The sequence below is a fragment of the Giraffa tippelskirchi genome, chromosome 5 (genome assembly GCF_054371585.1).
Source record: "Giraffa tippelskirchi isolate mGirTip1 chromosome 5, T2T-mGirTip1v1.2.pri, whole genome shotgun sequence".
Lineage (NCBI taxonomy): Eukaryota > Metazoa > Chordata > Mammalia > Artiodactyla > Giraffidae > Giraffa > Giraffa tippelskirchi.
In genome coordinates this window covers 176,085,166-176,107,074 of record NC_137279.1, presented here as the reverse complement: position 1 = coordinate 176,107,074, position 21,909 = coordinate 176,085,166, and the positions used below count along the sequence as shown (strand labels likewise).

Sequence of the window (21,909 nt, the reverse complement as noted above, 5' to 3'; positions counted from 1 at the left end):
AATGGAGGCCTCTAAAAGTAGGTCCTCCTCACCTCCAAATTCTAGAAGACTAACCTGTTTTTATGTTCCTGCAGGATCATCAACTTGTGACAAGACTGCCCTCATCTTTTGGGGGGCATTAATATTTTTAATGTTGGAATTAATTCTTAATGTTTTCATATTGCCAAGGCTGTAATGGAGGGGGAGGGGCTAGTTGCATACATCCCTCAAAGGTGAGTGGGGTCAGCACTCAACAGGATGAGCTTGCTGGCTGGGCCCAAGGGTAGTCAAATACCTGCTTGGCAAGGTAGCTGCTAGTGGAGGGTGGCTCAGATTGCTCAGAACAGCCTGTGAAAATTCACACAGGGCAGCCCCCTGCGGCTGACCTGTTCCAGCTGGTGCCCTTGTCTGGGAACTGAAAGAGGATAGGATGCGGAGCCTGGGCCAGGGCCACCCTCAGGTGGGAAGGGGCCCCAGGAAGCTCTTGGAGGGCCATCTATTGCACACACTCATTCAGCAAATACACTGACACTTCCTGTGTGCCAGGTGCACAGGCCCATGCTGGGCCACGGCCTGCAGACCCTGCAGCTCCCTGCCCTCGAGGAACTTCAGAGACTGCATCTACAAGTGGTGCAGTGTGAACAATGCTGTGAGAAAAGCAGGCACCAAAAAGGGCAATTCGTTCAGTCCAAGGATCAGGAGAGGGTTCCTGGGAGGAGTAAGTTAAAAATGCAGAGGAGGCTAGCCAGCAAGGTGGGGAGGTGTTCTCGGTATAGTGAACAGCACAGGCACACTTTCACAGGGGAAATGTGGAGTGTCCCCCCAGATTTAAGATGAGCAGATGGTGGGTGAAGGTGATGAAGAGGAGACAGGGGAGTGGCGAGGTCAGCGCTGGCTGGCTAGAGGAACTCCCGCAGAGCCCCAAATGCCAAACTAAGGAGCTTTAATTTCTTTATTCCGGGAATGATGGTGAAGACACATGTTTGAGGAGCACGATAGGTTCTGATTTGAGTTTCAGAATTATCTTTTGAGGACTGGAGGGGTTAACCCGGAAGGCAGAGATACCAGCTGGCAGACTGTACTATGTATTGCTGGTCCAGGTCAGAAATACTGGCTCAGAACAAGGCCAGTGATGGTGGAGATGAAGGTGGAGAGATAATGGTTGTGTGGAGAAGCAGATGGAGGCACGAGGTTTTTAAGAAATAGAATGAGCAAGACTTAATGAGGGGACTGGGAGGGCTGGAGGAGGCACAAGTCTAAGATCTGAGTACTACTCACTGTAATAAGGCAAACAGGAGAAAGTACAGGTTTAGGTCAGTGATGAACTCAGGTTCAGATGTATTAAGTCTTGAGACTTCCACGGGGCAACTAAACTTATCAGGCATTTCTTTTATGGCTTCTGGGCATTATAGCTTGCTTAAACAGGCCTTCCCTATCCCAGTGTTATTAGAAAACTATCATATATTTTCATCTAATACTTTGTTTATAAAAACTTTGACTTTTTAGTCTGCCTGGAATTTATTTTTGTATGTGGTGAGTAGAAGATCTAACTTGCTTTTTCCCCTAGTGGATAGCCAGCTGTCTTGTCACCACTGACTAAACTGTCCACACTTGCCCTACACTTTTGAAATGATCCCTCTATCATATATACAATTTCCATACAAGGATCTGTCAGAGCCAGGAAGGAGAATGAACATGAAATGATCAAAGAGGCAAATCATATTGAGAGGACACCTGGAGCAGAAGGGTAACAAGCTGCTGACCTTACGAGGCTGTGAGGCCTAAAGGAAGACTCAGACACAACCTGAGGTCCCCTGCCTAAAAAGCTCAGCATGGCGACACACTGAGTGATCTCCAGGAGCCGGCGAGGAACGGGGCTGGATCACACGGAGCAGGGACCCCCCAGATAGGTGGAGAGAACAGTGCACGGAGCAGGAACCATGACAAGGAAGACGGCAAGAACCTGGTGCACGTCAGCATCCTAGAACCTCATCCTGTCTCTGCCTCCTTCTGCTAGGACATCTTGGCCGCAGCATGCCTGAGCACAAAGGGTCAGTGGGACTGCCAGAGCAAATTCGTTCCCAGCCCCACATGGGACATACTTACTCTAAAAAGCTATTCGCTGTTTATCTGAAACCCTAATTTAACTGGCATACTATGTTTTTATCGCTAAATTGGCTACTCGGTGCTGGGAGCAGCATCTCAAGCTATGGATGGGTGGAGTTCAGGGCACAACAGCAAATGGGAGCTCAGAAGACAGGCGGCGGAGGCAGGGAATATGGACTAAGCCAGCAGAGGGCCCCTGTGTATCCCTAGATTCTGGGTTCGAATCCAAACTCCATCAGTGGACGGACAACCGTGTGAACACGAGCAGATTACTGTACTTGATTTAACCTGTGTTTCAGATTCTTCTCTAAAATGGGAATAATAATGATAATTATAGTAATTACTTCCCTCAAAGGGTTGTTAAAAAAATGAAATGAGCTTTTATTTGTGAAGTGCTTAAAACAGTGGCTGGGTAAGTTATTATTAGTAGTATTGGTAGTGTTATTCCAATAGTGTCCAATGATAATATTGTTATTCCAACAGAAATACTCTGCTCTCCCCCAACTCCCATTCCTTGTCCCAGACGCAGCCCACACAGTCCCCTGGACCCACAGACAGGGTGACCTTGGCCCACTGGAAACCCCCCACCCCAGACACAGATTCCCTTCTCCCCACCAACAGGGCTCCTGCAGCTTCCTCCCCTCCCCCTAGACAGGGCCCTCTTAGCCTCAACTCCAAAGTGACCCCTTCTTCCAGGCCCCCCCACAACCTCCCTCCGCCCCACTGAGGTGCCTGGAGGTGCCACAGGGCTGATGGTGAAGGATGACGGTGGTTCTACAATAAGGGGAAAAGGCAATTTCATCTTGATTAGCAGGCGATTTCTCTCTCCGTAATAAGCGCGCTCCAAATAATTAGCGTGTTTTACGTAATAATGAAATTACAGAAATGCAGTCCACTTATTCAAACAACTCACCATTACCATATTTTTAAATATTAGACTTAATTAGAGTTTATCACTTCAGAGAAGTATGCGGACCGAAGATGTTTTAAAAAAAATCCTCATAAAGTGTTTATTAAGCGCTGGTAAAGCTGGGATAATGATGTGTTTGGAAATTAAGGCAATCAAACACTTACCGCCGCTCCTGGAGGCCGGGCATGGAAATGAGGCCATTACACGCCCATTACCCGCCAGCTCGCAGCCACTTGGGGGGCAGGGAGAGGATGCGCCTGGCCGAGAGGGCACAGTGCCTGGAAACGCCTGTGCCAACAGCCCGAGACAGCCTGACCAGTAAGCACAGAATCACTTATAGGCCACTGACATGTGGCCACCAGGAGCCTGACTCACACTTGGCCAGGCAGATGATGGGACAGGTCCCAAATGCCAAAGGCACCCAAGACTAACCTGGGTCCAGACTCCCAGGCCTGGCAGGACACGTCAACTCCATTCAAACCCCAGTGCAGTGCGGGGACAGGAGCCCGACTGGGCAGCCAGAGAGGTCAATGAAAAGAGGCGGAAGCTGAGGAAGCTGCAGACCCAAGTGTCCTCTCCCAATTCTAGGCCACACAGGAAGGGGAGCTAGAGGGGAGCTAGAGGGATAGGTCTCAGAGGAAGCTGGGGGACTGAGTCAGGGGCCAGGCTCAGGAACACACCTGGGGACAGGCCTGGATTGGGCAAAGTAGGCAAGAAGGGTGGCGGGAGAGAGGGGCGGGTGGCTCCAGGCCCCATTTATCCCAGTGAATAACTAATTCCAGAATTTATAGTGCTGGGTTTTTGTTCTGTGGCCATTTATATCTGCGAGGGGAGGAAATGAAGAGGCAGCGCGGACGCCACATCTTTCTGTGTTATTGCTTGTCTGCCATTTGCAAATCATTATTAATTGTGGGCCCTGGTGGCGGGCCGGGTGGGGGCCGGGCCGGGTACATCCACATAGCTCTTCATCAAGGACCCCAGCCGCTGCCCCAGAGAGCCAATTACCCCGCCCTGATTGGGATCAGATAAAGAGGGAATTTTTACAAATTAGGGAATAAATAGAATTTCCACACAGGGCGCGGGCAGGACCTGAGAGGCTGTAATGAAAAACCATCCGTCACCATCAGCGCGGGCTGGGCACGCAGCCCCGGCACTCCCTCCCTTTGTGGGCCCACCCTAATGCTCAGGGGCCCGGGCGTACAGGTCTAAGGACACCCCAAAGCCCTCCAAGGCCTGGAAGCAGGGAGAGGAGTTCCCACTGGGGTGCGTGTACACACTCCAGGCCCAGCTCTGACACTATCCCTGTTGCCTCATCCTTTCCCTGTCTGCCTCTCCCTCAGGATCTTGACAGGAGGAGACTGAGGCAGTCCTGAGTTGGGGACCACAGGGCAGAGACCACATCCACGCCCCTCTGGCTATGGCAGCCCCAGGGCAGAGCCCTGGCCCCGTGGACCACTCACTCTGGGCTCCCATTAGCGCTCCTCCCCTTGGATCATTAAATATGTATATCTTATTACACGCCTTGTTAGAGTATCGAGCTCTATTGACTGATGATAAATCCTGAGCCTCCTCCTGGCCATAAATTTATCTGGAGATGATGAAGACTCAATAATCTAGTCAGGCAGATAATATCATCGGGCCTTAAAAAAGATCATTACATTATATGTCAGAATTAAAAGTGAAATACGCCGTAGTAACAGGGCGGCTGCTCTGGCCATTACAACGGGTGCCCGCCTTCCCCCACTCGTCCCCAGCCAAGACCCCACTGGGGCAGAGGGGCCAAGAAGCCTCACCTTCCTCTTGGTTCTGGATGCCATAGCTAAAAGTGCTTGATAACCTAAGGCCAAGTGAAGAGGACCTGGCATGGGAGGGGAGCAGGGAAGAGGAGGCCACTAAGAACTGCTGAGCACATTTGCCATGCTTGGCAGCCTCTTCTGCCCCAACCAAGCTCCCACCTTAGCCTGTCCCTAGGGGTCTCCTGTGGAACTGTCTTCTGGGTGTCCAGGAGAGGCTCCAGTGGGAAGGTGATGGGGCTTCACCTTCCAGAATGGCCTGACCAATGAGGGCAGATTCTTTCCAAAATGGACACCGGACACCCAGGATACAGAGAGGTTAGGTTGCTTGTCTGCATGCCCCAGGACCTAAGACCTGGCCCCAGACCCACGGGCCAGCAGCCTATCTAAGGTCTGTCCTGTGAGCACGCGCTATCAACACTGACCATGGCCACCTCCCTCCCAGGAGCCCTGCCTGTCACGGCCTCTGCATCCTGTCGTTTGAGAACCTTGCTGCCAGCCTCTTAGTGTTTGCCGTCGGCACTAACAACCATCGCCATTATGTCTTATTTTCATCCATTTCCACAGTCACACCCTCTGGCTTGTTAACATCCTCCACTGTTCTTCCTGTGAAATACTAAATTCATATATCCCCAGTTACTGACAATAACACACTTTTTCTTTCCCCTCACTGGAACCTCAAAACCATTTAGATCCCTAATCTCTCCAGGTACATCCCCCTCCTGTCTTCACCTTTCTCCTCTGTCCACTGTTGACTGCTTATCCAACAGCCACTCCCTCTGCAGAGCTGGTGGAGCCCACTCCTCCCTCCCTGACCCAAGAGGAACCCCCAGGGTCTGAGCCATTTATGGGGATCCTAACCCCTTGCCAGTCATGGGTTTAGGAGCAGCCAAGCATTCTGGCTACTGGGATATGATGGTAAGTTTCCTGAAAGACCTTCAGGGAAAATTTCTTGACTCTTAAGAAGAGAAGCATGAGGGGGAAATGGTCCTTTATATTCTGGCTGGACATTTTCATGTCTGTACATCATGTCTGGGACCAAAGAAGCCATCTTCCAGCCTTGAGGGCAGTTAGTCTGTGAAGAACATGCTGAAGATAAAAGAACAGAAAAATGAAAAACAAAAAACAAAAAAACCTGGGTCCTTGATGACACTGCTGAGATGCTAAATGAACCAACCCTAGGATAACCTTACCTCTCTTGTGACGTAATAAAACCTTATTGTTTAAGATTTAAATTGGGTTTTCTTTTTCCTGTAACCAAAAGCACAGTAACTGATACAGAATGTAAAGGCAGGAGAGAGAGTGAGAAAACAAATCAGGGGAGGCAAAGGGCAGCAAGGGCACTATTTGAGGCTAGGGAATTGGTAACTCCTGTTATGCTCTCTTAAAATATTTGCTCAAACTGTCTCCTGCTATATCTCAGGATACAGGCCATGTTACCATAAAGGCTAAAAAAAGTCAAGCTTAGACGGGAACCCAGGAGAAAACAGAGGGAAGAAAATACAACTTTACTGAGAAAGGATTTTTATGTATGTGACGTGCAATTTAAGTAGACTTTCTCAAACTCCCACAGCAACACAAAGTCAACAGACTCACTCACGGTTTCTTCTTTCTCCCCTACCCTTCTTAGCAATGTCACTTCCAATTTCTAGATTATCTCTTGGTCCAAAATGGCTGCTGGAGCTCCAACCATCACATCCACATTTTAGGAAAGAGGAAGAAGGAAAAAAGCAAGACTAATGTACTTTCCAGCTGAGTCATTTCCCTTTCAGTATTGCTCCTGAAAGGGACAAGTGTGTTCAGTGTGTTCAGTCCCACACACTTTTCTTTTTATCTCACTAGCCAGAACTCAGAGATATAAACATCTAGTTGTATGAGAAACTAAAAAAAAAGAAAGTATTTAACTAGGTACACCATGTTGCCCCTAATTATCCAGGGGCTCTATGAAGTGAGGAAGAAGGTCAATGGCTATTGGGTACATACCAAGTAGTTTTTGTCCAGGCAACATAACTGATACACCTCACTTTGGAGCCTGGATTCCACAGTCCATCATCTCAGTCCTTTCTTAGTAGTTTCAACTCTCTTGCTCCCTGTTCCTCCCACCGCCCTTGCTTGGAAAAACCAAACTTTGCCTTCTTTAAGCTTGCATCTGGGCTGAGTGTGACTAGAGAAAACTGTACCCTTACAGATTCACATGACTCATAAAATCAGAATCATCAACCTCATCTGGGTGTATAAACACCACCCCATTTTCTATGTGCCTGATCAGTGTGCATGCTCTCTTTTTCCTTAGTGACAACTTCACATTTTCTCTACTTTCCACAACTCTCTAACCCCTACTCCCAACATACCCCTTGACTGCCTCACCCACACAATTTTGTCTCCTACTTCAGAGGAAGCACAGAAGCCAGCCCCCTGCACCTGGGCCAGTCCTTGCCTTTCATCCTGATACAGCAGAGGAACTGTCCTGAGGTCCCTTCTGAAGCCCACCCTCCCCCCCAACTCTACCTGGCTTCTGGAGTCTAACCTGACTGCTTTTCAGGGGTCTTACATTGTGAGTAACCCCCTTTCTCTCTGATATAGCTTCAGTGGACTGACTCAGGCCTTGAGACTCTTCTCTGGGTTTCAGTGACACCACCCTTTCTCCCCTCCCCTCCTCCAGCTCCCCTGTCCACTCCACCTTTTCTCCTAACTGCCCCTACGAGGCAGAGCGGTCGGGCCTTCTCCCCTTTTTACTCTCTGCACTCTCCCTCAGCAAACTTCCCTACCCCTAAGCTTTATTTACCACATATCTTCTAACAGTTTCTAAACCTGTATACCTACTACCATACTCTTGGTCCAGGCGTCAACCTCTCTCAACCAGGTGACATTACTGCCTCCTCTCCATCTCCTCCTCCATGGTGTCCTTCTAAGCCACAAATCTGGTCATTTCAGTCCCTGTCTTAAACCCCTTCAATGCTCCTGGAACAGAAAAAGGATATCAGTGGAAATGTCGGTGAAACTGAAATAAGGCCTTTTGTTTAGTAAACAGTAAGATACCAATGCTAACGGCCTGGTGCTGATGGTTGTACTGAGACTGGCAAGAGGTTAACACTAGGGAAAGCTTGGTAACAAAAGCTCCTGCCAACAGAAAGCCAGTTCCAAGTAAAACGTTTAAGAGTTCATAATTAAAACAACAGACACCCACCACCACCACCACCACCACCACTTTCAACAAAGCCTCACTGCTCTCAGGATAGTGTTCAAACTCCTACACTCAGTTCCGGGGATCTACCCAGGGTCCCTCTTGGGCCTCATCTTTCCCACACTCCTGTTGGACTGTGGAATTCCGCCTCTTCTCCTTCTTGGCTTTTCCACATGCTCTTCCTTCTGCCTGGGAAGCTCTTCCCCCACTGCTCAGCCGTCCTGAGGGACAGAAGTTTGCTGCGGTTTCCTGAGGTCCTTGCTTGCACCCCCATGTTGACATTAGGAACCCCTTCTGTGTGTTCCCACAGCACCCACTGTTCCTCTATGTGACTGCCTCTGTCACCCCCTGCTGGACCACAAATCCCTTGAGGGCACTCATGTTATCTCCACAGAAGCCCTCAGTAAATACGTAATAAGTAGAGGAAAGGAAGGACTGGAGGAAAAGTAAAAGGGAAGGATGGGGGGACGAGATCACAGTAAGCCTACTCTAGCCCTGATACCTGCCGCCTGCAGCCCAGGCAGGCCCCGGCCCCAACGTCAGCCCCAGGTTGGGAACCTGGCAGGTTCAGGTCCTTCCCTACCTCCACTCGTTCCGAGTACCTTTATTTCCCCAAGATCTCCTATGCCAGGAGACAGGTTGGGACCTGAGCTCTCATTGACCTGGCCAGCCCGTCCTGAATCAAGACATCTAGGGGCAGAAGGAGCAGTGTTGGGGCTCCATAGTCCCTGCCAGTGATGCCCTGGAGAAGGGCCTGACTAAGCCTGGGGACTCTGGGAGGGCGGCTGCCCTCCCTAAGCCCAGTCCCACCTGGTAAATATTTCATCCTCAAGCTGCTCAGCTAATCCCTATTAATTTCAATACCGCCGCCTTGCCTGGCTCAGCTCCCAATGCATTATTTATCCCCTTTGTTTGTTTGTCGCTAACAGGTGGGCCCCAGCGGAGGCGCTGACTGGGGACAAGCCCACTCCATCACAGTGTGGCTGTGAATTAATCATGAGGACTAATGGGAACCACCTCAGCTCCAGGCACTTCCCTAGCCCCCTCCCCCTGCCCTGGCACCCAGGGGTGGGCCTGGGCTGTCTCAGCACAGTTTAACTCAATTCAAAACAACACATTTTATCCACTATCTACCCACAGGAGTCAGACACTATGTTATGCTTTGGGGACACAAGCTGAACAAGAGAGACATAAGTTCCTGCCCTCAGGGAACTTTCAATCTAGTGCGGGGGGCGGGCGGGGGGGGGGCATTTAACAACTTCTTAATGAGGACTATGACTTGGATGCTCCAAAGGTCCAGTGCGCAGGGGAGGGGACCTGACCAAGGCTAGGAGTCAAAGGACTCTTCCTTGAACAGCAAACTGAGCTGTGCACCGAAGGATGAGCAGGACTGAATTAGGCCAAGGGTAGGAATGGGGGCTCGCAAGGAAAATAAAGCCACGTGGGAAAAAGCCCTGAGGTGAATGAAGGCATGGCAGGTTCCAGAGAATGAGGGAGGGCACTGTGTGCTGCAGTACAGGGAGCATGAGGAGAGAGGCTTCAGAAGGGGACCTTGTATCAACGAGGCCCAGCCCGGGTATGCTCCTCTCCCTAAGTGACCGGCATTTGTCCCGGTAGATTAGCACAGGGTCCTCCCGAACACCTGGATACAAGCGCACACTCAACACCACCTCTGCTGACTTGAGCAGTGTCTTAACTGCTTGTCCTTTGTGCCTGTGGCACTGGACAAGTGGTCAAGACTGTAAGCCTTCAACTGCACAGATCAGGAAATTCAGGTGAGCATTTGGCCTGGAGGACTCTGAGGAGGCAGTGTGGACCTCTGAATGCCTTGAAGCTTAGGTGTGCCTGTGGCAGGCCAGGGCTGGGGATACTGACTGGCCTCGGCCACCATGCTCACATCACCTCCCAGGAAGGAACTGGCCTCATCTCTGAAAACTCAGCACCAGACTGGGCACCCAGAAGATCCCAGCAAACACCTTCTGAATGAATCATTGTACAAAAGTGAATGCCCACCATCTCCCACAAGGATCTTTCCCCAGACACTCCCCTCAAAAGTTTCCCAGAGATTTATATAAACGAGCTAACTCATACTCACGGTGGTACAATACTTTCATGGTAAGCCTCACAGGTAGAAACCATCGTCAATCCCACTTTAAAGAGGAAGAAACAGAGGCCCTGGAAGGTGAATGACTTACCCAGGACCACACAACCTGAAATGATGGGTGTAATCAGAATGTGGTCAGCATGGCTCCAGGCTCCTGGCAGGTCCATAGATCTGCCCCTTCTGTGGAAGGATTTCCCCCAGGGATCTCCCTTGGTGACTCCAGGGACCCCCAATTTGAGAACAGTCCTAAAAGGTACCTTGTTTATGAACCAAATGTAGCTCTGCCAGGGCAAAGACCTCACAGTGCACATGGTTTGGGGGGTTTGTAATTCTATTCAAAATGGCCACTTTGAAAATTCTCATGTCTCCAGGCTCTCCGTACATCACGGTGTCAAGTCACGGAGCAGTGGCATCCATCAGGAGCTCCCAACGCCAGGGTCTGGGTGCCCATATGCCTGATCCCACCCCATGTGCCTGTCCTAACTAGTGGCTGCTCTGGCAGCATTACCCGCGCTGTGAGAAGGCTCAGGCTGGCCTGGCTGCTTGACCCAGCCTCACCCCTGCCCCAAACGCCTCCTCTACCCCGCTCAGTCTGTTTTCTTGGAGCTAGGCAGCCAGCATGGAGGCAGCCTTGATAACTCGCTAACGTGCTGCCCATGCTGTTCTTAAAAATTTATGACTGTGCAACATGAAAAATCCGGCTGAGGAGCCGTCATTAGCAGCGCTGCCTTCCTCCCCCACCAGAGCCGCCCTCGTAAATTGAGATTTATAGCTGCAGCAAGCAGGGCGGGGGCGCGGGCAGACGGTGAGGATGTTGTGGGGGAGACAGGAGAGACCATGAGACCGCGGTGGGGCCGGGGGCTCCCCCCTGCGGCAGCTCCGGTTCATCGCAGTCTGCGGAGATACCTACCGAGAGCCACGTTTGGCCTGGGGTGTCAGCCTAGCGCGGAGGCTGATTCCCTTCAGCCGCCGCACTGGAGGGGGCGGAGCCTATCTATGCCAATCACTGGCTCCTTGAGGTCTTGGGCCATATCCTCAGGTCCAGGTGCCAGCAAGCGAGGGTCTCTTAGTAGGATGACTTGGGGAGGGCGAAGGTTGGACCGAGGGAGGAAGCATCATCTTTGTTGGGGTCACTGGGCCTGGGCCCCCCTACTGTCAGTTTCTCCAACCAGAGGCATCTAGGTTGGGCTGTGACTGTGGTATGCCAACCAGAGAATAGAAGGGAAGGGAGGGAGGGAGAAGGATGTCAGGAACCCTTCCGAATTCCCTCTCTTGCTAGTAAGAAAGGCCTGAGGAGAGGATGTTACAGACGGGAGGGCAAGGATGGGATCAGTCTCAGAGCCTCCCCAACCAGAGACCAGGCTGGGGCTGAGAAGAGGAGGTGAGACCGCGAGCCCGCACCCCCACCCCCCGCCACAGGCCCTCCCTATTACCTCCCCTCCGCCTACCCCCTGCTCACTTAGCCCTGTCAGCCAGGCCATTATGAAATTGGGGTTTCATTTACAGACTAATTAAACATTACAGCTTGTTCACAATTACAACGCGGGGATGAGGGAGTAACTAATTACGGAAGAAATGAGCTAACATTTATCTCTGCTCCCACCCTCCCTCTCCCCACGCGCCACCACCCCACCCCCTCATCCCCACCCCAGTCCGGCTTCTTCCTGCTCTCTGGTCAGTACCAGCTCTCAAGGCTTATTACCTAGGACGGGGCACTGGAAGGGCCTGATACTCACCCACCCCAGACACAAGGTCAGACTGTTCCCAGCCACCCTAGGGGAGGGGCTTAGTTCCCAGGGCCCTGCCGCCACAGACAGTCAGGGCTTTTGCACAAGACCCTGTGGGTGTACGGGACCTTGTGTTGGCACATGTGGCCATGATATGAGGGTGGAGTTCTGCTTTGGTGTATGAGTGTGGCAGCACTGTGGAGCCACGTGACTCGGTGCATCTTCATCTTTGGGGCAAGGTGTGGGGCTACAGATGATGATTTCTGTGATGGGGTATGAGGATGAATGATCCATGCCCTGACCCCCAAGCCCCCAGGGCAGTACAGGAAAGAACCAGGAGGCTGCAGGAGATGATGGTCTAAGTGGGTCCCAGGACCAAATTCCCCACTGGGCGACCTTATTCAGTCAGCCAGAAGCAACAGAGGCAGCGGGGATGACCCTGCCCTGGGGCTCAGCTCGTCCCTGTCCTCCAGCTGGCCTTGGCTTCTGGCCAGATTTGCCCCCTGCCCCGGGACCCAAGGAGCCTCCTGGGGTCCTGGGGTGCCCCCTGTGGGCAAGAGTCCTGGGGTCTGGCTGGCTTGCCGCAGAGTTTAATAATAGTAACAGTGAGAGTAAGCGTTTCCATCCTTCCTGCCTTTGGGCAGAAGAAGAAAGGAAAGAGGAGGGAGAGGAGGGAGTGGAGGGAGCGGGCTGAAGGGAGGCTTTGAGGCCTCAGAACTCACATCAAACGGCCGGATCTGGGCCTAATTGTCTGACCCCTGCCCCTGCCTTCAATCAGCTCTGCGGCTCCCCGCCCGCCCCTCGCCTAACTAGCAGCCATGTTCTCCTCATTAGGACAAGCTCCCCTTGCACACGTGTCCCCGGACATGTCCCCAGCACTCCCAGCTCCCAACCCTGCCTGGTGGGAGGATACAGCGGGGACCCAGTTTTGGAGGGGCTCCTGGGACAGCTGTACCCTCGGCCACAGCTGGCTGGCCTGAGCGGCTCGGCACCTCTCCCTGAGCGGCGGGGCCCTGGAGGTCACGTGCTGTGACATGTCCCTGGGCCGGCTCAGCCACTGTGTGCATTCTGCCCTCTGTGTGTCCTTCTTGCTACAGCCCGACTGTTTCAGACACATAGCTCCTGACGGTGAGCTGTGTTTGAATCCTGTCCCCTTGGGGCTGGTTCAGCCTGGCAGGGGGTCTGCTGTGGGTCAGGGTCTGCATTCAGAGGCCAGGGGCTGAAGGAATTTGTCAGCCTACTGTGCATGGCTGGTTCCCTTAAACAGATCCAGGCATGGCGATGTGTGAGCGTCTGGGGCTGGTGGCACGGCAGGGAGGCAGGGGAGCTGGGTGGTGAAGAGCTCTGACCCTAGAGAGACGTCTGTTTGAACCCCAGCTCTCCCACCTCCTTGCTCTGCTGCCTTGGGTGTGTGACAGCCTTCCTCAGCTTCCTTATATATGGTATAGGTGACAGCCCCAATCTCACAGGGATTGAGGATTCACTGAAGTAACAGATGTCAAGTCCTCTCTACTATGCCTGGCACCCAGCGAATCTTATGGAAGGATACAGGTGGGGACAGTGGATTCGGACCAGGCTCAACAAATTCTCTTCTCCACAGGCCTCACCTTGCCCCGCTGGGTCAAAAATGTCAGGGACAGAAAGAGCTGTGAGGAAGGGTCCAGAGCCCGGTAGAAAAAAAGAGCAGCTCCCAGGGGACCCAGCTGATACCAGCGGGAGGAGCACCGATGCTGGAGCCACAGTCTGGGGGCAGGGATATCACACAGCAGTGTCAGGTGGGAGGGGCAGGGGCCCAGCTTACGCACCATCAGGTGGCATTGAGGTCAGATGAGGTAGGTTAGTAGGGATGATGGTCCATGAGATAGAGATCGTCCCTTGAGTACTGTGGGCTTGGGAGGAGGGGGTGCTAGGAACACCACGGGAATGAAGGCTCTCTGGGTCACTCTAGGTATTAATTCTCAAGGTACCAGATCTGTACGGGACTGGGGGAAGGGCTGGACTGGTCTGGGCCTTGACATTGTCTCTCACCTTAAACCAGTGGTAATGACTTGCAAATATTGATGAAAACGCAAACTACAGAGATTGTGTTTTTCGGGGAGTGAAGGTGGGGAGAGGGGATAAGGAGAAAAATAAACTGAAATGAAGTCCGGTTATCTCCCATCTGTGGCTGCTCCTAATCCCCCAGCCCAAAGGAATCCAATGCAGCCCCTTATCTGCCCTGTCAATCACTCCATCACCGCCCAGTGCTTGGTGGGCACCACACGCCCTCGCACACTCAAGCACATGCTCACACATGCACACACTCACTCCACGACTCTTGCTCCGACACTCCCGCCCACCCCAGCCCATTACTCCTCTGAGTAGGAGCAGCCAGCACGCAGGTCCTGCCAGATGGATGCAATTTGCATAATATCAGCGGCGGAGGCTGCAAGATCACCAGGGGTCAGGGCGCTGACATCCCCGCACAGTCTATCTGCAAGTGCTAATTTGGCCGGCATTGATCTGTCTTTCTGATTTCTTTGTCATTTACGTCTGCGATGGTTTGACAGGAGATAGAGAGAGAGACAAGGGGAGGCCAAGCCGGGCCTGGGGCTAGGAAGGTAGGGAAACAAAGATTGTACTTCCCATCGCATCATACACACACAACACACACAGAAAGACACCAGAACCTCCTTCACCTATCTGCCACTCCACTCATCCATCCATTTCTCCATCTCTTGAAGACTAGAGCCTGGTATCTGGCAAGGGCCAGTTCCTCAGATGCTCCTGGGCTCCAAGTGTGACAGCCCAGGGAGGAAGGTGTGAACAGCTCCGAGCACTATGCAGGCAGCCCAGTGGAGGCCCTGTGGATGCCGACAGACTTGTCCCTTCTCGTGGTTGGCCACCCCCTGGCTCATCTTCTCTGGGACATGCTAGAAAGAACTGGACGGGGTCGGGGGAGAGGGGGAAGAGGGGTGGTAGTGCTGGGGAAACACACACTCCAGCTGTCTCTCCCCTCTCCTCATAAGGGCGCTGTGCTGACTTCTCCCCTCCCAGCCTCCTTGCCCTGAGGATGGCCAAAGCCGGTGTGGGGGGGTGGCGGCGAGACACTCCTCTGCCTCTCCAGGATGGCCAGGAACAGGTCTATCAGGTCGTGGAGGCCTCACCTCAACACTTCACCACCCTCAGGTCATCCGAAGAAGCCCAGACTGGGCTCTGGCTGATTCTGAAGCCCTTTAGCTCAGTCAGCAAGTCCCAGGTCAGATCTACAACCTCCCTGCTGGGCCCTTGGCCAGAGTCCCCACGTTCTCCCCTGCCTTGGGAGGAGAGTTCAGCACAGGGATGGGTAGGAGATGTCATGGGGGGGAAGGGGAGGAGAAGATGGGAACTCTGGGAAGGAAGAGCTCACTGCAGAGAAGTGGACATGGTCACTCTGCCAAGGGAAGCAAAGGGGCTGGAGCCTTCCAGGAGTGACCCCTCCGCCAACGGCTCTGTCCTGGCCCCACCTCTTTCCCTCGCCCAGGGTAGCAGGAGCAGGGTGATCAGAAGGAACTCCCTGCTGGGCAAGTTGGGGGGGCGCTGGCGTTTGGTGTGTGCTAATCCCAGGCCGAGGTCTTCAGAGGGACCGGGGAACTTCAAGGAGGGGAAGGCAGAGCTGTACTGCAGACGAGCTCATTAGCCAGCACCCCCACCCCCCCACCCCCCCACGAGGAGGAGGGCGGGCGGCCCAGGGAGCTCGGCGGCGGAGGCGGCAGAGAAAAGGCTGTCACTGTCCTTTCTTCCTTTTGGTACAAGCATCTCCCCGAACCGACGATTCTCCTGCAGTGACATCTCTCATGGGCGCTAATGAGATCCATGTCACAGAGCTAATGCGCTCTGACTGGACTCTGATAGACACCCCACTCCTTCAGGGGAGCCTACAAGCTGGCACTGCCCCCCGGGGCCTGGCCCCACCCAGCCACCTGCCAGCCCAGCTCTCTTGCCAAACTGTACTAGGCAGCAAGCACCTGAGACAGCTCACCCGGTAACTTGCCATCCCATCTCACCTGGAGCCTGTAGAATCCCCGGTCCCTGAGCAGAGGAGCTAAGAAGCCAGGGCAGGACCACCCTGCTGGGAACCAGGGAAGGTTTTCATTGTTCGCCCCACCTGTGACACCGGCAGTCTGCGGGGCCTCCATGTCCCAACAACAGGGGAGATTTTATTGAGGTTTCCTGTGTGGATTTCCAACAAGAAAGAAGGGAAGGAGGCCCACGCCCTGCCCTTAGGGAGGTCAAGTATGTCGGGCCTGATCATTACCTCTAACTAGGGCCTAGGGATGTATTCTGTGTGCTCACACTGGGAGGGCTAGGCAAGACCCCCAGAGGGGTGGTCCTTAGAAGACAGGCAGGATCTCCTGGGTGGAGAGCAAACGGAAATGAAATCACTGTGTACGGCTGGGTTAGGAGGCTGGAAGCCAAGGCTCCCAGGGCGACTGTACCAGGGTGGCCACGCCCCCTCCCCTTTCTTCCACTAGTGCTGCTACTGAAGCTTCTTCGCCAAGACCTGTGGGTTTTACGTGACACTGAGAGAAATGCCGAATGTAAGCTTGTTTTCTTCCTCACTGTCTCTGCTGGCGGCACAAAGCCCAACACCAAAAAGGTGCTCCTAGTTCAGCATGGTGGTAAGAACGCAGACTTTGTGCTCAGATGGACCTGAGAGTGAATCCTGGCTACTTGGTCCGACTGCCTGTGTGACCGCAAGTAAGTCACTCAGCTGAGCCTCAGCCTCCCAATCTGTAAAATGGGGATGACGATGGCTGCCTTCATCAGACTGTGTGAAACCTAAATGAGTTAATACAAAGTGCCCTCAAATAATGTGAGTGTGCTGTGCTGACCACTTGCTGAAATGAAAGAAGGCCCACTCAGCAGTCCCCCGTGAAGGCCGCCCGAGTCAAGAACGCTGATGGAGCCCGCTGACACAGCCAGTCAGCAGTTCTGCAAACGTGTAGTCCCCCTCACCTGTAACCTGCTCCCCGCCACCCTGCTCCCCGGGGTCGCAAGGCTGAATTCACTCTCCCAGGAAGAAGCGTCTCTCCCCGACCACGAGGCCACACTGACAGCCCCCGAACCCCCTCTCTGGTAGGCATTCCATCCCTGATGCTCCCCCTACTTCAATCTCCACGGCCAAGCCCTCTTCCTATCCTGGTGATGGAGCTCAGTGGGGCAGGACCCTGTCTACCAATGCAGGTTTAGCACCTACCTCAGCTCCTGAAACACAGCAGGTGCAAGGTAGCTGTTCACCACCTCCTTCCCCATGCCCATGGCCAGCTGCCCGGCCCTGAATTAACCACCACCTCCCATATATCTTACTGCATGTGTCCCTCATCCAACCTCCCCACTGCCCCCTCCATTGCCCTGTGGCCTCCCCTTCTGTGATTTCTCATTGCTGGTCCTTTCTACACAGACTCTCAGATGGCACTGACTGGCACCAGCTCTGATCAGGTCATTCTACCCAAACACCCTACAGCTCCCCCTCAAACAGCCCAGCCATGCACATCTATCCCAGTGGGCCCCTCCCTTCCACAGCCAAGGTCCCTGTCCTGCCTGGCCGGCCAAACCTCCAGCACACCTGCCCCCTTACTCTGTCAGCACCTCCACCACCCCAGTGCCCAGCAAGAGTCTCCACCAGGTAAGCCCCACAGCCCTCCCCTGCCACACATACCTTAGAAGGAGACTCAGGAGATTCCTCCAGGGGCCAGGGTCATCGGAGCTCAGCACACCCTGCCACTGCCCCCCCCCCACCCAAGGCATTGTGGGAGAAGCCAGCAGCCCCTGCAGAGGGCTAAGCTACGGGACCTGCAGAGCCCTTACCCAGCGTCACCAAGGCTGCCTCACCCCCCAGCAAGATACATACCACTCCCCACTTGGGGTTGGCAGCTCCTCACACAGTTAATTAGCACCATGTCACTGAGGACCAGCCTGAGTGGCCAGTGACAGGAGCTGACCCCTGACCCCAGGGCTGGGAAACAGTTCACATCAAACTCTTACAGCATGACCCTTTTAGCACGCACAGTAACTCAGGGCACCGCCAGCTGAAGCTCATTAAAGCTGTCTCTTTGGCGCGAGGGCCATTAACCTCACCGCTCAAAATCTGCACCTCCCCTCCCCGCCTCTCCCAGCCCAATTAATGCCCTGCATCCTCCCTCCTTCCAAGCACCCTCACCCACACCTCAGAGCCAGCCAGGAGCTGGCAGGGCAGCCCCCTTCCTGCACGAATACAAGGATTGAGTGCCAGGAGCCCCCCATGCCCTGGGCAGAGCAACAGAGGAGGCGGCTCCTGGAGCACCCACCCACTGTGGGCCCAGACTGCGCCAGCCGTTCCCAACAGCCCAGGGAGACAGGTGGCACTGTCTCTGGTCTAAGGTCACAGGGCCTGAACTGCTGCTAGCTCCAAAGCCTTGACTTCGCTGCCATCAGCCAGAGCCTTGGGTGGTCCCCTGGGGCCCACCCAGAGGGAAACTTCTTCTCTGAAGAAGGAGGGAATACTTCAAGGGTCCCCGCCTACAGTCAACATGGGTGAACAGACAAGAACGACATCACTGAGTCCCAGGAGGCAGCAAAGAGTGGCAACAAGGCACCCCTTCCCCTCACAAACACCCCCAGGATAGATACACAGAAGCAGGGCACCGCGTTCAAGGCTGTGTGGGGTGAATTACCTCAGTCCTGCCAGCCCCTCAGTTTCTGGCAGCTCCCCTTTCCCTGGGCCAAATGTCTTCCCAGTGGCCCAGGTTCTCTTGGTCCCTCCCTTTCCCAACACCCGTGCCCTGATTCATCACTCACTCGCTGTCCATTCATCCACCAGAGCATTTGTAGAGCACCTACTTAGAACTAGTGTGTGTAGCACCCAACTGCCTCATGGTTTCTGGATCAGAGCTCTGATCCTGTCTTTTTCTTACTCACGGACTTCCTGTCTCCTTAAAACCTCACGAAAAGCCACACCCTCTGACCTGGCATTCAAGGCTGGCTTATTTCCCCATTTATTTTCTAACCATTTCATTCCCTAACCCAGATGTCCCACTCCAGTCACAGGAAACTACTTGTAGATGTACAAAAATTGTCCTCTCATCACACCAGGCTTCCTCCTGCCCTTGCGCTTTGGTACAGATGGCCTCCCCAAAGTAGAAAACCCTTCCCCCAACTGTCTGCCTAGCAAACTCCTATTCATCCTTCAGGGATCCTCTGACTCAAGTCTCATCTTCTCTAGGAAACTTCCTGCTGACTTCGAAGGCCTATCAGCATGATAGGTTTGAGGTCTCCTCTAGGCTGTACATAACAGCTCCCATGGGAGGGAACAGCAGTTGCTATGGGGGACTCCCAATTCCCCAGGCCTGATGGCCACTTCCTCTTTTCCCGGGACCCCAAGAGAACCTTGAGGGCCCATAAGAATGATATGCAGCATCCCTCAAGTAGTGAGATGTAAATGAAGAAGAAGCCCTTGGCAACTGAGGGCAGGGGAAACTGTCCTTGGGGCAGCCCAGGTGTTTCTATCACGACCCTGAGCACCCTGGGAGGAAACTGCCCAGTTCAGTCTCTGTCTCCTCCCAGGATGTGAGCTCCCTGAGGACAGGACCATCCACTCAGCACGCCCAGCCCCACCAGGCACCTGCAGTGTCCGCGGAAAGGATGAGAGGCCAGTCTGTAGCAGGTGACTGGACCCTTTCAGTGTATCTTGCTGGTCCCCTTCCCCGTCATACCTCCACAAAGGTACACAGGCTATGCTAATGTCGTAACATCACCCAGGAACACCCCTGCTCCTCCCTGCTTGGAACAAAGTCTATGCCTGTCAAGTACCCTGCTTGAAAATATTTGCATGCACACATGTGCAGACACACACACCAAATAAGACACACAGAAATGAACAAACGCATTTTCAGATGGATATACACAAAGGCTGATGGTTGCTTCCACAGAGACAGGTGCCCTCAGGAAGATGTACACAGAACACTGTTACCCATACACACATACACGCATCCCTCAAAAAGACACGTTACACGGGCACATACAAACTCCCAGACAAACACACAGAGACATGCAGCTTAAGGTGCCATTCACGCGCTCATACACTCACAGAAACACGTCCGCAATGATATATAAGAAGCCAGCAGAGCCTCCAATGCCTAGAACCAGCCCCCTCCCACGGAGGAATCCCCTTGAGGATGCACCCCCATCTGGTACCCCAAGCGGCCCCTCCCAGCCCCGGCACCACTCAATGGAGGCTGCTGCTCCTACGGGGGCGTTCAATACCCTGTGGACGGAGCCATCGGTCAGAAGGACCCCGACTAATTAAAAGCTGGTGAGGTTTAAATAATTCATCTCCTTAACTCCCATTGATCGCCCAGTTTAGTGGCCACAGACTTGAAACAATATTAAACAGCCTTCTCCAGCTCCACGGGGGGTGGGTAAGCTGACATGTGCCCACCCCTCTAAGGATATCACCCACCAGAGATGTAACCAAGGGTGGGATCCCTTGGTCTGAATCCAAGGCCACCTGTGATCCACCCAAAGCCCAGACCCCAGCCTCCTCCTGAAAGTTGTTTTGAGAGATCCTTTCCAGCGATCAGGTTCCACTCTCCCCTCACTCCACCCCTCCCTTCCCCGCTCCCCCCAGCTACGGAGAGCACCCTGCTGGAGCACTGAATGAGCCCCAGAACCCCTCTGTGTGCCAGGGGACTGGGGTGTGTGGGCAGGGGACTGACCAAGCTGCCAGGGTGACATGTGGAGGGACTGACCAATGCCGCTGTGGGGCCGGCCTATGTGTTGCAGGCTGAGGCCCTTGTTCATGTCTAGAAGTCCATTCTTGGGCCAGCAGCCCATGGCGAAGCTGTAAGCCTGGAAGACAGGAGGCAAGAGTGGTTACCAGAGGCCCTGACCCAACCCCATCACTCACCAACACCCCCAGCCCCCCATGTCTTCCCAGCAAGGGCTTACTCTCATCATGCCACTTCATGAGAGTCCTCCCTGCTTGCTGGGTCCCCTTTCCACCAGAGTCCCTCCAGAAAACCCTTTCCTCCTTCAGAGCTCCCTCTCTCCTGGGCGTCTCCCCATCAGAGGTCCCCAGCCCTCATGGGGTGCCCCTCACCAAGCTCCTCTCCAAAGTTCCCATTTACTAAGATCCTCCTTCTTAGGACCCCTCCTCCCACCGGGCATCCCCTTCGTCATGCAACACCCCCATCCAGAGTCTCTGGCCCTCTGTTGGGTCCCCTCCCTATGTATTACTGGTCACAAAGACCAGTGGTGGGAGGGACTTGGAGATCAATATATCCAGACTTCATTCCAAAGACAGGAAAACTGAAGCCAGAAATGAGGGGCCAGCCAAATGCCTGTGGTCAAGGTGCTTTTGACCTGGAGGTAGGCCAGACTGTGGAGCTGAGCGCCATGTGGGCCTCAAATGAAGAGGGGTAAGGTCACCTGGACGACTCAAGCAGCTGTGAGGGGAGCACATGAAGAGTGTGTGTGTGTGTGTGTGTGTGTGGTGGGAAGCAGATCTCGCTGAAGGTCAAGTGCTCACTTATGCATATTCAAAGCGGCCACCCATCGATCTGTACTTAATTGTTTTCCTGGGGTTGGAGAAGGAAGTGCTGGGGGCATCGATCTGTTCAGCCCCCAGTACTCCATTGCCCGCCTTGGTCCCCAGGCCACCACCCACCTCCTCCTTGGTGGGGGGGACACACATCAAGCAGGGACAGCACCTCCTCTCACATCCCTTACAGGCATGACAACCAGGTATCACAGATGAGGAAACTGAGGCCCAGAGAGAAGAGGCTTACAAAGGTTAGAATGCTATTAAGTGGCCCAATAGGGATTTAATTCCTATTCAGCCTGCCAGCAAGTCCCAGGCTTCTATCAGTGGGCTTGCATAGCTAGCTGATCCTTCAAACAGTGCCCGTCTCTTCTCCCCAAGAAGTCCCCAGCACCAGGCTGTCCTTCTCCCAGTGGCAGGAAGGTGACAGGGTGGTAAGACAGTGATCATTGCAAATGGTGTTTGGGTAAGTTCCCAGAAGTCGGATGGTGAGTCCACTGGTGGAACTAAGGTGACTGTTAGCCATGGGCAGGCAGGCACCACAGAGCTCCTGTCCACCACTGGGCCA

General features: G+C 53.7%; 1 protein-coding gene across 21 annotated transcripts in view; it reads right to left on the bottom strand.

The window, feature by feature from the left end:
- The window catches only part of ERI3 (ERI1 exoribonuclease family member 3), a 130,397-nt gene that overhangs the window by 3,879 nt on the left and 104,609 nt on the right, over nucleotides 1-21,909 (bottom strand). For 13 of the 21 annotated variants that reach the window (XM_081488810.1, XM_081488799.1, XM_081488805.1 and 10 more), the window contains one exon: nucleotides 20,551-20,650. In XM_081488810.1, the coding sequence (XP_081344936.1) occupies nucleotides 20,551-20,650 (100 nt within the window). Of the gene's footprint in view, nucleotides 1-20,517; nucleotides 20,651-21,909 lie in introns of all 21 variants that reach the window. The other 8 variants (XM_081488795.1, XM_081488793.1, XM_081488803.1 and 5 more) reach the window with 1 other exon arrangement.